The sequence below is a fragment of the Cyprinus carpio genome, chromosome B7, assembly GCF_018340385.1.
Source record: "Cyprinus carpio isolate SPL01 chromosome B7, ASM1834038v1, whole genome shotgun sequence".
NCBI lineage: Eukaryota > Metazoa > Chordata > Actinopteri > Cypriniformes > Cyprinidae > Cyprinus > Cyprinus carpio.
In genome coordinates, this window is record NC_056603.1 from 43,432,846 (window position 1) to 43,451,270 (window position 18,425).

At 37.9% G+C, this 18,425-nt stretch overlaps 1 protein-coding gene across 5 annotated transcripts in view; it reads left to right on the forward strand.

Moving 5' to 3' along the window:
* Positions 1 to 18,425, forward strand: part of LOC109071947 (sodium/potassium/calcium exchanger 2-like) — a 59,154-nt gene that overhangs the window by 21,195 nt on the left and 19,534 nt on the right. For 3 of the 5 annotated variants that reach the window (XM_042728785.1, XM_042728784.1, XM_042728786.1), the window contains 2 exons: positions 7,332 to 7,412; positions 7,975 to 8,057. In XM_042728785.1, coding sequence (XP_042584719.1) covers positions 7,332 to 7,412; positions 7,975 to 8,057 — 164 coding nt within the window. Of the gene's footprint in view, positions 1 to 2,742; positions 2,794 to 7,331; positions 7,413 to 7,974; positions 8,058 to 18,425 lie in introns of all 5 variants that reach the window. The other 2 variants (XM_042728782.1, XM_042728783.1) reach the window with 1 other exon arrangement.

Genomic DNA, 18,425 nt, shown 5'->3' on the forward strand with positions numbered 1-18,425 from the left:
CAGTGTGTGTGTGTGTTCCCTGCTCTGTGTGTGTGCACTTCGGATGGGTTAAATGCAGAGCACTAATTCTGAGTATGGGTCACCATACTTGGCTGAATGTCACGTCACTTTTCATTGTGTTTTTTCCTTGCTAAAGCTCCATCTCATGTAACCCATAACCCTGATATCTTGTGTGTGTGTATATATATATATATATATATATATATATATATATATATATATATATATATATATATATTATATACACACAGTACAGGTCAAAAGTTTTTACTATTTACTACACACATTACTATTTTTAATGTTTTTGAAAGAAGTTTCTTCTGCTCATCAAGCCTGCATTTATTTGATTAAAAATACAGAAAAAAATGTAATATTGTGATATATTGTTACAATTTAAAATACTTGTTTTTTTAAATTTATTATACTATTTAAATTATAATTTATTTCTGTGATGCAAAGCTGAATTTTTAGGATCATTATCACATGATCCTTTAGAAATCATTCTAATATAATGATTCATTATCAAAGTTGGAAACAGTTCTGCTGCTTAATATTTTTTCAGAACGTGTGATACTTTTTTAGGATACTTTGATGTATAAAAAGTAAAAAAAAAAAAAAAAAAAGAAGCTATGTTTTTAAAATATAATTATTTTGTAATAACAATATACACTACTGGTCAGTAATTTGGGGGTCAGTAATTTTTTTTTTCTTTCTTTTTTTTTAAATAAAATCAATACTTTTATTCAGCAAGGATGTGTTAAATTGATAAAAAAGTGATAGTAAAGAAAATATATTATTAGAATATATATTATTAGAATTTTTTATTTTTATTTTGGAATAAATGCAGTTCTTTTTAACCTTTTATTCATCAAATATATTAGACAGCAGAGACTGTTTCCAACACTCATAATAAATCAGAATATTAGAATGATTTCTAAATGATCATGTGATAGACTGGATGTTACATGTGACACTGAAGGCTGGAGTAATGATGCTGAAAATTCAGCTTTGCATCACAGGAATAAATTATTTTTTTAAGTATATTCAAATAGAAAACTATTATTTTAAGTTGCAATAATATTTCACAATATTACTATTTTTTCTGTATTTTTGATCAAATAAATGCAGGCTTGATGAGCAGAAGAGACTTCTTTCAAAAACATTAAAAAATATTAATGTTTCCAAACTTTTGACCTGTACTGTGTGTGTATATATATATATATATATATATATAGTGATATTTTTTTTAGAATATTTATATATCTGTTTATTTCTTTTTTCATTTGATTTAGTGTATTGTTGTTGTTTTTTCTCTTACATATTAGTTACAAAAGGCTGTGTTTCTCACAGCATCACAGCTTCAAGTGTTACATAAACACAAAGACACATCGTGATAGTGTTCGTTATATACTATATTTGTTTTAGTGGCTTAATGTGACGGGTATCCCGTCTATCTGTCGGCACATAGAGTTCTGGAGTAGAACACCCTCCCCAGATGAACTGATGAATTGCATAAGTCATTAATTGATATTGAACACATAATAAATGAGTAGAGCCTGGTTTTCCACATGCACACGTAATTAACTGCTTCTCTTCACACACAGATACACACTGCACAAGCTTTCCCGCTTCTCAGACACGACAGATGTAACGTGTGTGTGTGTGTGTGTGTGCGTCTGACCTCTTGCGTGGCGGTTTGTATTGATTATTGAGCTCAACCCCACGCCAGACAAACAATTCTTCTATGTTTGGAGCGTTCCGTCTGCACACATTCATAAAAACGCTGCGATCCGTCATAGGCTCTTCCACTGATCGCATGCGCAGACGCTCACACAGGCCAATAACCGTCTGATCGGGTCTTTCATGTGACCTTTATTACGTAACGTCACACACCCTTCCCGGCTGAATCGATGTTAAAAGCTCTGCGCCGCTGGGATGAGCGGTCAGCAGTGCAGAGGTCGTTTTACAAGGTCACTGCTGGACAAGAACATGTTTATGTCATCTATGAAGTATACAGCATAGGAAAAACTAATAAATAAAACCTTTTTTTATGGTAGAAATATTATTAGTGATAATGTCTGCTGTGTTGAAGCTAAAGGTCATGACAGAGTGACCTCTAACCACCGGCCAATCAGCAGTCAGATTGAGGCTATACTTCAACAACAGTAAAATGAAAATAATATGAAAATTGACTTTGCTTGGGTTGAGAATAGCAGATTATAGATGGGAAGAGTGAGTCTGATTGGCATGCAAATCAATCAACCTGTTTGTAATAATAATAATAATAATAATAAATGTTTCTTGAGCAGCAAATCAGCATATCAAAATTATTTCTCAAGATCATGTGACACTGAAGACTGGAGTAATGATGCTGAAAATACAGCGCTGCATCACAGAAATAAATTACAGTTTAATTTATATTAACATAGAAAACAGTTATTTTAAACTAATAATATTTCACTTTTTTTTATTGTGTTTTTGATCAAATAAAGTAAACTTTTAGGTGCATCATGACACATCACTCACAGTGTTCATCTCAACGTAAGGCTTTTTTTTTCTCCTCCTCTTTGTCTTTTTGTTCAGTTTTTTGCACTTATGTCTGTGAGACCGGCCTAGAGAGATTTATTTTGACCTTATCACCTCCTCGTTCTCACTGACACTTATACATTTGTGTGTGTGTGTTTTGGTGTACATGTGCCAGCGTGTGTTTCCTTACCCTTGTCTCTGTGTGTGATATTGTAGAGCTGGGGACTTATGGCAAGCTAAAATATTATCACTCAATGACCGAGGAAGGTAAGACTCTTTCTGTCAACCCTCATTTTCCTCTTGTTCTGCTTCGACTCTCTACCCACGATGCCATTTGTTCATGCGCGAGAGAGAGGTTTCTTCTCCATTTTTAGTTTCATGGCCCTCTTGCCGAGATTTCACTCACATAAGTGCAAATCGTGGGTTTTATCCCTAATTTAGTATCATTTTGAATTTTCGTGGATGTTTTCTTTCATCCCTTCCATTTATTTATTTATTTATTTATTTGGTTGTTCTTTGTAAGTTGGTTCTTGTTAGTTTATAAGGGATTTATTTTTATATAAATGCATGACCAGAAAATATTTAAAGTAAAATAGTAACATATTTATCACTGTAAAGCCTGACATATAAAATAACAGTAAAAACTATATTTTATTTATTTTTTAAATGAAAGTGTTATTGGACCTTTAGACAAATGGTTTGCATTTTTTTTTGTGTGTGTGTTTGTGTTTTGTGTTTTTGTGTTGAGGATCACATTTGATACATCGGGCTTTTATGGCTCATATCGTCTGATATAGTGAGAATATAGAGTTAAAAACAGCTCAGTTGTATTCAGAGACTCTAACTGAGCTAAACATAAATAAATAAATAAATTGCTGCAGATGCTGATATTTATAAGATAAAATCAAGAAGAAATTCTGATGCTTTTAATGTTAATCAATGATATCTTTATAACAGTAGAGCAGATACTGATGTAAAATTATGTAAATATCATTCGTCACACTATATCTCCAATAATATGTCTCAGTAAGATGAGATTTAAATGATCCAAATGCATGATGATTGAGAGATAAAGAAAAAAACGCTCCTCAGAAGATGTGAGATGTTATGGAGGCTTGGAAAAATGATTGATGGAGAATCAAGTAAACATAAGTTGCTTTAATTAAGTGTTCATCTTGAGATTTTACTAACAATATCAAAGCTATTTTTATGTTTACTTGATAAAAAAATCTTTAAAGATTTGAAAGAAGAAAGACACGTGAAGCACGAGCTGAAGCTGGATGTTTGCACAATTACACTAAAAGAACTTGTTAAAAAGCTCTAAACTATTAATAAGACCACAGAAAGCATGGACTAGATTGTGTGCAACAGGTTTCTCAGTAAAATTTTGAACATATTGATCATTTAAAGGCTTTAGAAATTTAGCAAATATATAGCTTTGGGGTTAAAACTGTAATTTTCTGGCATTTGAATTGTAACATAACATTTAGCAGATTTTCTTTTTAAGGAAAGTAGATGAAAATATTCATGATTTATCCAGTACTGAACATGTTTAAACAGATACTATAAAGAATGAGAAAGTCTCTTCCCTAATATCACCTGACTAGGAAGTAGCAAGTCATGATTAATGACTTTTGTTAAATATCCTTCCCAAACATCCTGTTTCAATAAACACATCCATGCATTAAATAATGGGGGCTTTTAATAGTCTTTAAAATGCATTAGCCAGAACAGTGGGTGGACTGTACACAGAGTTTTTTGCATTACTCGTCACCGTCTGTAACCGCTCAGCAATCCGTGAGAGTCAGATAAAACGGCCGACTGCATTCAGACACACACAGAAATAGATGGTAAGAAACATACGTCACGGTGTTGAGACAGAGTGAGTCATTCTATAACTACAGTTATGCAAGGGATAATGCAATAATAGCAGCCCGTCTCTCTCTCACACATCTCACTAACGCAATAATGTCACTTCTTAGACATCTGTTATGGCTGAATTGCTTAAGTCTCTTTGAGTTTGTGTGTGTGTGTGTGTGTTACACAGAGTGACGGGCTTCTAATTTTAGTTCCCTCCTCCGTACTAAACAGACTTTGATGTTGTAATATTCAGCATCGGATGGTACATGAGTAAATATTTCATCTGACTCTATTTAAAGAAGCTCTGGTTGTATTCAGAGCAACCTAACAATAAACTAGACCATACCTGTCTACAGTAAATGCCTGTGAAAAAGAAGTGCACTTAACTGAATTGCCATTGCAGTGTACTTAAAATCTTAAAAAATAAAATGAGAGAGAGAGAGAGAGAGTATTTATTAAACATTTGCAGACAATAGAATAATAATGAAATAAAAGGCTACTTAAGCGACTTGAAGAGAAACACTTTCATGACTGTTTCTGAACATACTTAAGTACACTTTTAAAAAGTGAAAATAATTACAAATAGTTATTACTTTAAAGTAAATTTTAAACTATTATGTTTATACACTTCTGTCATGTTTTTAAGTTCACTTATTTTGATGTGTTGACTAACATACTAAAGCACATGTAACGAACTTGATTATATTTTTAACTGTAGTGTATTATTCAATATTACGTTTCAAGTAAATATTTTTTAAATTAATTAAGTTGCAACTTTTTCATCATTGCAAAGTGTTTAATAGCAAATATATTTCACTTTAACGATTTAAAAATAAATTTAACTTTTCAAGAAACACAAGTAATTATGAAATTATAAAGATCTTATGTGAGTCAAAAATCACTCTAAAGTTGCATTTAATATAAATGTAAACTATAATGCATTTTCGTTTAATTGCATTTAATTCCAAAATTGTCTGAAATCATTACATTCATTTTGCACTTAAGAATATATTTTCAAAGTATATTATTTATATAACAAGTACTCTCTTTAAAAGTACAATGAAGTACTCCCAATGAAGTACATTTTTATTTGGCTAAAATAAAATTAAATAACAAAAAAATAGCAAAATATGGCAACTTAAACATGTAATTACAAATATATTTAAATACATGACACATTTAAATAGGTTTAAATAGAAATGCCATTAAAGTATATTTTAGTTGATCATAAACGCTTGTCAGTACATTCAGCAGCACTTTAACCATATTTAAAAGACAAAAGAAGTAATTATGAAATTACATATAAAAATGTATTTAAGTCCTACTTAAGTGGGTCAAAAAACACTCTCTGAAGTTCAGCGAATTGCATTTAATATAGACCTATACTATAATACATTTGAATTTAATTGGATTTAACATGCAACTGTCTGAAAACATTAAAAGAATATACTTACATGGAAAATTAATGTAAAGTATATTATTTCTGTGATAAGTACTCTTTTTATGAGTACTTCTTTTCACAAGGGAATATTTGCTGTGATTTTGAGAAACTCAACTAACCTCCCCTGTTCAGAGAAACTGAAGACCGTCCTGTCTACAAACTATCCTTGCTACACCACAAACCCGAACAACAACACAAACCTACTTAATTCAAACCCCAAAGCCACTTTATATCCCAGACATTCATGTGCGTGTTGATCGGGGTCACCGCACCAATCGAGCCAGACACCACAGTCTGTCTATCAGCCAATCAGATTCAATGATTCCTCAAGGAAGCTCAAAGACATTCACTGATCATGATGCTTTCCATTAGTGAAGTGAGACCAACCCACCACACATTATGTCCATTGCTTTAATGCAAGCTTGTGCACATGTGATTACATTCAAACACACACAGAACGAGACAGGAACACGCTGCTGCTGTCTGTGTTTGACCGCCTGAGATTTTACTTCCACGTTGATGGATCCTGAAAGGTTGAGCAACTGTATTGATGTTTGCTTGGTGGGTCTGATGCTGCTCTTGTCATGCTGAGTTATAGACTTTGTCTCTAATCTCTTAAACCAACGGCAAGCATCTGTGTTTACTGTGCTGTTGGTTTGAAGGTTGCATTAAAGGTCAAATGGTATTTTGACCTTTTTCCAAGCACTAAGTTACAAGAGGCAGTGCTAGATAGTAAATATAGATGAAGTTTAAGGGTGTTAATGTTTATGACACATGCTGGAGTGACTACTTTCATTAAAACATATTGATTAAGTGCTATTACTTTAGGGCTCACTCGCAAACTCAGGTTAAAGTAGCTATATATATTTAAACTATTTGTTATCGCTGAATACTGCTAAGTGATAACCTCGTGAAACTGAAGTACACTGTAGCTAAAGGAGGACTTATGATGTGATGAAAATACTTTAAAAGAACATACTTAAGTGTGAACTTAATGTAGACACTTAATTGCATGTTTATTATTAAATATGACTAAAGTACATCTTTATATGTGATTTCATAGTTACTTCTATTGTCTTTGAAATAATTTCTATTAAATTTCTATTAAACTTGTATGTCATACATTTGAATATATTTGAAACTTTACATTTGTAATAAATTGCAATCTAGTAAATTGCGTTTAAAATATATTAATTTTAAAGGTGAAATCGAAGTAAAAAAATTCTAATCATGTACTTTAAATGTGCTTTTGTATGTCAGTCAACACATAAGTGTGCTTTAAAGCACTAACATTTTTCATTTGACTTTATTACGAAGTGCTCTTTTAAAAAGTGTATTTAAGTGTGTTAAGAAACAGAAAGTGTCATGAAAGTGAATAAATACTTTTAAAAAGTAAGCACACTTATTTTTCACAAAAGATGTACAGCAGGTTAACATGTCAAAATTGTTTACTTCAAATCACTCACAGTTTTTCTGGACTATTTTTTTTTTTTTTTTTTTTTAGGAAAATTCCGCGAGAAGGCGTCCATCCTTCAAAAAATTGCCAAAAAGAAATGCCAAGTGGAGGACTCGAATGGAGTTGCTGGTAAGTGGTAGAATAAAAAAGATTTGTGAGGTAAAGTAACTTCACACAGTAAATTATGTACTGAACCTGTGTCTAGCTCAGTTAAATTTGCCATCGCATGTTAAATCAATTGATGAAGTGAACAAGAACCAGCTTTTTCCAATCTTTTTCCAGTTTGATCAGGTACAAAAATCTCCTAATTGCTTGTGCACTTTATAGAATTGAAAGGAAGAATCTGAATATAACTTAATCCTATAATACTGTTTGTGTTGAAGACACACATGGACTTTCATTTCAAGTGGAAAATTATGTTAACGGTTCCATATTAGCATATTAGCATCAAAAGCAGGGTGGCTGAGAGCAGCTTCTTTGATGTGACCCCAGAACATCTCTAACCCTTTCAAACCCATCTACTGCACTCTCTCCATTTTTGCCAGTATTTCTCAACTAACAAACCTACCCTGAAAAAAAAACAGCAGCTAAAGACTACAGTATGCTAGATCTTCCTCAGAAGGATTAATGTGGGGACTTAATCTGGCCATTTAGAAACACTTGACTTATTACCTTTCTTTCTGTGTTACAGATAAAAATCTGCCAAACAGCTCAAGTGTGGAGGTGGACATGACTCCACCGATGAACGGCATCGCTGGACAAGTCGGAGATACGGTGAGTCATTGATACTAAAATAAAACACACATGCACCAGGGTTATAATCGTTAAATAATAAAAAAAAAAAAAAAAGGTGAGCACTGTAAATATTATTTATTTAATTGAAGCAGGTGATTAAACAATATAGCAAATGTTTCGGCTGTCAACCAATCATTTCACTGCTTGTCAGGAATTATATTCAAAGAAATTATATAATATAACACTCAGTCCAGAAACTATCTGAAACAAATAATAATAATGACAACAATAACATGTCAGGCAAAATGCAGTTCGTAAATATTATGTCCAAGGAAAAAAAGGGGGAAAAAAATCACAAAAAAAGATGAGAGATTAAAATCCTCTTTTAAGCCCAAAAGAGATATTGTCTATGTAAGAGTTTGATGTTGTCTATGTTGAATACCTCCATCACTGTTTCAATATCTGTGTATTTAAATGGTTCCCAACATACATTAATGGACATGGACACACTAGAGTAAATAAATCACATTCTTAGTACAGCATATTATACAAGATTCGATATAATACACTTTCTCTGTGTGTGTGTGTGTATGTGTGTGTGTGTATATATATATATGTTTTTGCAGTGTAGAAGAAAATGATGTATACTTCTGAAATGGAAAACAACCTTGTATATATGATTTTAATTAATTACTATTATTTTTCTGTCATGTACGCCATCTGATTTAACCAACAAGCTAAATAATAATAATAATAAGCTAAAATTATAATATATATATATATATATATATATATATATATATATATATATATATATATATATATATATATATATATGTATATATACTTATATATATATACTTATATATATATATATATTAGTTTTAGTATTATTGTTAACTAAAACTAAAACCAAAAAAAAAAAAAAAAAAACATGAAATAAAACATACAAAGACTTCAAATTATTTTAGGCTAGTTACCAAGGCAACATTTCTCACTTTAAATTGAACATAATTTGCTAAAATAATTAAAACTAAAATTAATAAAAACCTATATAGATATATTAAAAAGGCAACTAAAATGACAAAAAGAAAACAAAATTACCAAAACCTTCAACTAAAATAAAAAATAATAATAAAAAGAAACAAAAAAAAAACTCATTCAGAATAGTAACGAAAGCTGTGATAATATTGCATTGATACTAAAATAAGACTGACACCCACACACCACTGTACACTCAACTCATTACGCACAGCGATTTCAACACTAAAATGGGACAGAAAGTGAATCATAGCGCTGACTTTGGAAACAACAGTGAAGGCCAAGTCACGGCAGGACTGCAGAAACCTCACACTTATGATGACTCAGTGGAAAACACATTTGACCGTCTGTCTCCCTCCTGCTGGCCTGCGTCCCCTCACACAGACACACACACACACACACACACACACTCACTGCATTCAGAAGATGAAGCACTCTCTTCCTCTGCCCCCTGTTGGCACGACAACATGCCAGCAGAACAGATGGCCCAGCTTGCACTCAGACCGAGAGAGACCCTCTCAATGTCACCGTGACAACCTACTCACGAGAGCCCATCACTCGTGAACTTTAGATCAACACAAACACAACACTGCTGTCTCTTGTCAAAAGCAGACGAGGGGTTTATATACGGCTGGGTTAAAGGTCATCAACTTTCATGCATGTGTTCACTATGTAAAATGACTTCAGATATTAAGTCTTATAAACAATTATTGGAAAAAGTATCAAAAGTAATAGAGCTTGTAATTAAATCAAGAACAAACGTCTGCAAGTGAGATCAGAAAAAGAAACTTAATTCAAGGAGAAAACATCTCAGGTTACGCATGTAACCATGGCTCCTCGAGGGAACGACACGATGCGTCCTTATGCATTTAGGAATGGTTTTTGGGTGAGAGGATCTGAATATTGTGTGCAATCTGTCCAATGGAAGAGTGTGACATCACGGGAGGGGTGACATAAGCAACCAGGAAGCTATAAAAGCACGTGCCACGCAGCTAGCATCAGCTTCGAGTAAACCAGCACGCGCCGGCAGGGGTGCCGGGAATATGGCCTCAAGACGCAGCGTCTCGTTCCCTCGAGGAACCATGGTTGCATGCGTAACCCGAGACGTTCCTCTTCAGGAACTCGAGCTGCATCAAAACGCTATGGGGAACGAGGTGCCCACGCCGCGGGACTTCCAAATCCCTGCCTAGTATGTATCTGAAGAGCACAGCTAAGATGAGAGAACAGAAGAGCTGGGAGTGGCTCACATATCTAGACCATAGAATCTCATGAAAGTGGAGGGCATGGACCACCCCGCAGCGTTGCAGATGTCCAGCATGGACATACCTGCTAAGAAGCCTTGGAGGCCGCCATACCCTGTGTGGAATGAGCCTTGAATCCCATCGGCGAGGGGAGACCAGAGGACTCATAGGTGACATTGATAGCCTTAACTATCCAATGGCTAAGAGTCCACTGAGATGCAGGAAAGCCCCTCTAGGGGGGACCATAGCACACAAGCAATTGGTCTGATTTTCTCCACAGGGCAGCTCTGTGGACGTATGTTTCCAGCGCTCGAACTAGACACATACAATTAAGCTTCTCTTGGTCGGGCTTCCGAAAGGGAGGAGGGCAGAAGGGTTGCAGTACTATAGGTTGTGGTGTGACAGAGGGAACTTTAGGAACATACCCTGCTTGAGGGTATAGAAATGATTTGGCCATGCCGGGCGCAAAGTCAAGATAAGTAGGGGCCACTGCGAGAGGGCCTGAAGATTTCCAACTCTCTTTAGAGAAGTAATAGCCAACAGGAAGGCAGTCTTTAAGGTCAGATGTCTTTCTGATATATCTTGAATCAGCTCGAATGGAGCTTTACAGAGAGCCTCTAATACCACAACCAAGTCCCACGGAGGAACGCGGGACAGTACTGGAGGCCTCAGCCTCAGCGCACCGTGAAGGAAACGTGTCACTAGGGGGTGTCTTCCCACTGACTGGCCACCGAGAGGGACATGGTAGGCCGCAATGGCCGCCACGTAAACTTTTAAGGTGGAGTGGGTCAACCCTGCAGAGAACCTGGCTTGTAGAAACTCCAGAACTGTACCGACTGGGCAGTTAGCTGGGTCAAGCTGGCGGTCTCTGCACCATGAGGTGAAGAGTTTCCACCTCACGGTGTACAGTTTCCTCATTGAGGGAGCTCTGGATTGGAGGATGGTCTCGGTTGAAAAATCAGATGCTATGAGCTGTGCCCCCTCAGGGGCCACACCCACAGTTTCCACAACTCTGTGCGAGGATGAATTATCGTGCCCTGCTCCTGTGAGAGTAGATCTGTCCTGATCGGAATCTCTCATGGAGAGCCATCAAGGAGCAAGACCAGATCTGAGAACCATACTCGGCCCGGCCAGAATGGGGCTAATAATATCATCCTGCAGCCCAAGACTGGTTGCCCACTGAAGCAAAGCAGGGCTGAGCCTGGTCAGTACCTGGATGGGAGACCTCTTGGGAAAACTAGGTTGCTGCTGGAAGAGGTGTTAGTGAGGCCAGCAGGGGGTGCTCATCCTGTGGTCTGTGTGGGTCCTAACGCCCCAGTGTAGTGATGGGGACGCTATGCTGACAAAAAGCACCGTCTTTCGGATGAGACGGTAAACCAAGGTCCTGACTCTCTGTGGTCATTAAAAATCCCAGGATGTCCTTCGAAAAAGAGTAGGGTTGTAACCACGGCATCCTGGCCAAATTCGCCCATTGGCCTCTGACCATCGTGGCCTCCTAACCAACCCCATATCTGCTGATTGGCTTCATCACTCTGTCTCTCCACCAGTAAGCTGGTGTGTGGTGGGCGTTCTGGCGCAATATGGCTGCCGTTGCATCATCCAGGTGGATGCTGCACACTGGTGGTGGTTGAGGAGATACCCCCTTCTATGTGAAGCGCTTTGAGTGCCCAGAAAAGTGCTATATAAATGTAAGGAATTATTATGAATTATTATTATTAATAACAGCCAAACCCCCTCCCAGCGTACTCTCGCCAGAACTCCTGGGAGCAGAGCAATAGGGGGAAAAGTGTACAGACAAAGCCTCTGGCAAGTCCGTACCATAGCGTTCAGTCCCAGAGGAGCTGGATGAACTAGAGAGAACCAGAGGGGACATTACGATGTCTCGTGTCGCAAAAAGATCCACCTGATCTTTGCCAAAAACCTCGGGGTGAAGCATCCATTCCCCGGAGTTTGTCCTGGGACCACACAAGGATCTGGTGCGCCAGCTTGTACAGGGGTCGCGAACGCAGACCTCCCTGGTGGTTGATGTAAGAGACCACCGATGTGTTGTCACCAACACATGGTGACCTCTCAGGTCTGGGAGGAAGTATTTTAATGCTCGATAAACAGCTAGCATTTCTAGACAATTGATATGCCATGTCAGATGGTGCCCACAGACCGCGGGCAGGGTGGCCACTCATGACCGCACCCCAGCCGGTGAGGGATGCATCCATCGCTAGCGTTACACAGCAACCAGGAGCTCCCAGCAGTGGGCCCTGATTCAAGAACCAAGGTTTCTTCCACATGTCTGAGGCACGGAGACATCGTCACGTGACCTTGAAATTTTCAAAGTGGATTCCCCCTCGGGGAAAATCCCTTGGTCTTGAGCCACCACTGTAGGGGTCTCATGTACAGCAGGCCAAAAGGTATCACCTTGGACGCAGATGCCATTAGACCAAGCAATCTCTGAAACTGTTTGACAGTGATTGACTGGCCTTCTCTGACTCTCTTGACTGACGCGAGGATCGACTTGATCCAAGCAGGAGACAATCATGACTGCATCGTGGTCGAATCCCACATTACACCTAGATAAGTGATCCTCTGTAATGGAGAAAGTACACTTTTCTTGGCGTTCAGTCTCAAACCCAGCTCCCCCATGTGGGCAAGGATGACATCTCAATGTCGAACCGCCATCTGCTCCAATTGAGCTAAAATCAACCAATCGTCGATATAATTTAGTATGCGGATGCCCTGCAGTCACAGTGGAGCCAGAGCAGCATCCACACACTTCGTAAACATGCAGGGTGAGAGTGCAAGGTCGAAGGGAAGTACTCGATATTGGTAAGCTTCGCCCCCAAAAGCAAACCTCAAAAACTTCCTGTGTTGTGGATGGATGGAGACGTGTAAGTATGTGTCTTTGAGATCTATCGTGACAAACCAGTCCTCGTACCTGATTTGAGATACAATATGCTTGTTGGTGACCTCCATGAAGTTGGCCCCCCACCCAACGCAAAAGGTCAACAAAATAGTCTCAATCGTTTGTGCTCCGTTTGTGCTGTAAAAAGTTTTGTTTGTGCCGCTTTGGTTTTTTAGATATTAAAATAATATTTATAGGTCATTCTAGGTCACATACTCCAAATTCACCCCAAATAGACTCGTTTGTTTGTGCCTTGTTTGTGCTGGTTTGTGCCGGTAAAAGTTTCATTTGTGCTGCCTCGGTTTTTTAAATATTAGACATTGAATTATAGGCGATGACGTCACTCAGCCCCCATATACTCCAAATTCACCCAAAACAGGTTCAATCGTTTGTGCTTCGTTTGTGCTGGTTTGTGCCGGTAATATTTTCGTTTGAGCTGCTTCGGTTTTTTAGATATTAAAATAATATTTATAGGTCATTTTGAGGTCACTCAGCCCCCCACATACTCCAAATTCACCCAAAATAGTCTCAATCGTTTGTGCTTCATTTGTGCTGGTTTGTGCCAGTAATATTTTTGTTTGTGCTGCTTTGTTTTTTTAGATATTAAAATAATATTTATAGGTAATTCTCAGGTCACTCAGCCCCCCACATATTCCAAATTCACTCCAAATAGACTTGTTTGTTTGTGCTTCGTTTGTGCCAGTAATATTTTCGTTTGAGCTGCTTCGTTTTTTTAAATATTAGACATTGAATTATTGGTGATGACATCACTCAGCCCCCCACATACTCCAAATTCACCCAAAACAGTTTCAATCGTTTGTGCTGGTTTGTGCAAGTAAAAGTTTCGTTTGTGCTGCTTTGGTTTTTAAAAAAATAGACATTGAATTATAGGCCATGACGTCACTCAGCCCCATACATGCTCCAAATTCACGAAAGTGGTCTTGTTTGTTTGTGCTTCGTTTGTGCTGGTTTGTGCCACGTAAAAACATTTGTTTGTGCTGCTTAGGCTTTTAAGATATTAAAATAATGTTTAGTGGTCATTTTCTGATGTCACTCAGCACTCCACATGCTCAAAATTTACCCCAGATTATCTTGTTTGTTTGTGCTTCGTTTGTGCAGGTTAAAGTTTCATTTGTGCTGCTTTGGTTTTTAAAATATAATGAATAGATAATGAATTATAGACGATGATGTCACTCAACCTCCCACATGCTCCAAATTCACCCAAATAATCTTCTTATGTTTAATTTGTGCCGTCAAAACATACGTTTGCGATGCTTCGGTTTTTTAGATATTTTTAGTGATCATTCTGAGGTCATGCTCCAAATTTACCCCAAATAATCTTCATCTGTGCTGTACTTTTATTTATTTATTTTTGTGCTGCTTCGGTCTTTTAGATATTAAAATAATATTTAGTGATCATTCTGAGGTCACTCAGCCCCCCACATGCTCCAAATTTACCCCAAATAATCTTGTTTGTTTGTGCTTCGTTTGTGCTGGAAATATTTTTGTTTTTGCTACTGTGTTTTTTAAAAGATTTTTTTCCTAGTCAACTTGTCCCATGTTTATATTAAATTGATTAATATAAGAACCTATTAAACCATCCTTTAATATATAGCCATTTATAGCCTATTCCATTTACGATTTATATAGATTTATTTCTTGTCTTTGAGCCGGGTCATTGTTGTGACATGCTCCATTCACGGAGACTGCATTAAATGACAGAAAGCACATCCAAAAATATTATTTCCACAGGAAAAAAAAAGAAAAGAAAAAAATCTGAGGGATTATGCGGGCGCCTCCATTTCATACAGTAGCCGCGATAATACTCACACACTCCTCATAAACACTTGAAATGCGCCTATATAGTGATTTTATTATTCATATAAAAATAATAATAACACCCCATTTTGGTCATATTCACTATTAATTGCCCAGCTCCCCTTCAATAATCTATCACAGAGATATAGTTCTAATAGTAATAAGTAATAAATAATTACAATGTCTTCTTTTTCTCCTATGCATTCAATCAATACTTTCGCCAGTGCTTTGCGGCAAGCTTTATAAGCTATAAATGCCAATATAATAAAAGGATAGTTTAATAGGTTATTATATTAATCAATTTAATATAAACATGGGACTAGTTGACTAGGAAAAAAATCTTTAAAAAAAACACAGTGGGAAAAATGAAAATATTACCGAAAAATATTAACGAAGCACAAACAAACAAGATTATTTGGAGTAAATTTGGAGCGTGACCTCAGAATGATCACTTAAAATATCTAAAAAACCGAAGCATTACAAACGAACATTTTGACGGCACAAATGAAACATAAACAAAGAAGATTATTTGGGTGAATCTGGAGTATGTGGGGGGTCATCGTCATCGTCTATAATTCGTTATCTAATATTTTAAAAACCAAAGCAGCACAATTTAACTTTTACCTGCACAAACCAGCACAAAAGAAGCACAAACGATTGAACCTGTTTTGGGTGAATTTGGAGTATGTGGGGGGCTGAGTGACGTCTTCACCAATAATTCAATATCTAATATGTAAAAAAACAAAGCAGCTCAAACGAAAAAATTACTGGCACAAACCAGCACAAACGAAGCACAAACGATTGAACCTGTTTTGGGTGAATTTAAAGTATATGGGGGGCTGAGTGACGTCATCACCTATAATTCCATTTCTAATATTTTAAAAACCGAAGCAGCACAAGTGAAAATATTACCGGCACACACCAGCACAAATGAAGCACAAACAAACAAGTCTGTTTGGGGTGAATTTGGAGTATGTGGGGGGCTGATTGACCTCAAAATGACCTATAAATATTATTTTAATATCTAAAAAACTGAAGCAGCTCAAACGAAACTTTTACCGGCACAAACCGGCACAAACCAGCACAAACGATGGAGACTATTTTGGGTGAATTCGGAGTATGTGGGGGGCTGAATGACCTCAGAATGAACTATAAATATTATTTTAATATCTAAAAAACCAAAGCAGCTCAAACTGAACTTCTACTGGCACAAACCAGCACAAATGGAGCACAAACGATTGAACCTGTTTTGGGTGAATCTGGAGTATATTGGGGGCTGAGTGACGTCATCACCTATAATTCAATGTCTAATTTTTTAAAAATCGAAGCAGCAGAAGCAAAACTTTTACTGGCACAAACCAGCACAAACGAGGCACAAACAAACAAGTCTATTTGGGGTGAATTTCTAGTATGTGGGGGGGCTGAGTGACCTCAGAATGACCTATAAATATTATTTTAATATCTAAAAAGCAAAGCGGCACAAACTAAAATTTTTACAGCACAAACCAGCACAAACGGAGCACAAAGGATTGAGTCTATTTTGCTGACGTTTTGTGTTGGGTGTGGGGCCAACTTCACTGAGGTTTGATGGTGAGCTTTTTGAACTTCAGCCTCATAACTGAGCGATTTAACTGACATAGATCTATGATCGGACACAACCCCCCTTCCTTCTTTGGAACTATGAAATACCATCTGTAAAACCCGGATTCCCTGTCTTGAGGAGGGTTAGCAGACCAACTTCCCGAGGGCACTGAGGCGAAATGGGCACTGTGTGATGCGGTGTATCCCGGTCAACCCCAGCAGGGGATGCTCTCTAAAGTCCTAAACCCCTCATGTCAGGACTTCTTTGCCGAGGACTTCTTCGCTTCAATGACTGCCCTTAGATCTGTTTTGGGTTTAGAAGTCCCCGGCCTCTCTGCGGCTACCATGGCTGCCATAGACCGCCCAATGGCATGAGCGGTCTCCTTGGTGGTGCGGAGGGAGAGATCAGCGGTCCGTGATACCTCTGTAATATCGTCGGACTTGATCTCCTCTCCCTCGTCTAACTCTTTTAGCAGGTCAACTTGGTACGCCTGTAACACTGCCATACTGTGCAGACACGCACCAGCCTGACCTGCTGCTGCATAACCTTTGCCCACCAAAGCCAATGTTGTTCTGAGTGGCTTGGAGAGCAACATCGAGCCTTCAGAGATGATGCAGCCCCGGGGGACAGATAGCTTGCAAACGTCTGTTCCACCCATGGCATCGCTCTGTAGCCGCGCTCTCCCATCCCAGCCACATTGCCATAATAATAAGACGCGGGGATGAAGAGGCGGATTGAGAATGAATGATTCCACGATATAGTAATCTCTTCATGTAGATCGGGAAAAAAAGGGAAGGCTCGGGCATGGAGGTGGTTGCCTTGCCTGCAGAAAGGGTTCATCGAGTTTGCTTTTCTGCAGTTCAGATGTCTTTTCGGTGGGCCAATCGATGCTGAGCTTGTCCACCACACGAGTAACCACCTCTAAGAGCTCCTCATACTGTGGCAATGGGGTGGCGAATCCCCTTCGACAGTCTCCATATCCACCTCCTTGGAGGAACAGAGGCGAAGTGTCGATTCCTTTCCCCGGGGGGGGGAAGAAACTGCAGAGCGTGCTTCCGAACCCAGGGATTGGGCGCCAGACCACGCACAGACTGTGTGTATCCCCGCTCGTAATGTAGCGTGGGCAGGGAGGAACACACAATCTGAAGCGTGATCTGGAATCGCCCTTTAAATGTCTAGTCTTTGCCTTGCTCTTAGACATGTTTCTGGAGCTCTAAGTGACAGACAACAATAAATAAGACTGACAAGACAGACTGATGACATGCACACACAGAGCGCTTGCTGAAAGACACGAAGCTGATGCCAGCTGCGCGGCACATGCTTTTATAGCTTCCTGGTCGCTTATATCATCCGCCCGTGATGTCACGCTCTTCCATTGGACAGATTGCACACGATATTCAGAGTCGCTCATCACGATATTCAGAGTCGTTTCGATGCAGCTCGAGTTGCTGAAGAGGAACTAGTTTTTTTTATTACCATACTAACAGACATTTGTTCTTGTTTTAAGCATACACTCACTAAATTTGGATACTTTTTTTCGTTTTAGAAAACATGAGTTATCTTAAGTCATTTTGCTTTCTCAGGTAAAAAGTATCTTGAAAACAAGACAAAAATCAAGATACTTGTACTTCAGGTGCAAACTGAAAAAAGTGAACATATGAAGTCTTGTTTTCCGAGGAATGGAACAAAATCAAGTGAGTTTATGTTTTAAACAAGAGTGAATATCTGTCAGTGGGGTATTAAACTTGTTTTCCCTTTGAATTAAGTTGATCTTTCTAAGCCCTTTGGCAGATATTTGTTTTAAACATAAACTTTTGCTTCTTGGTTAA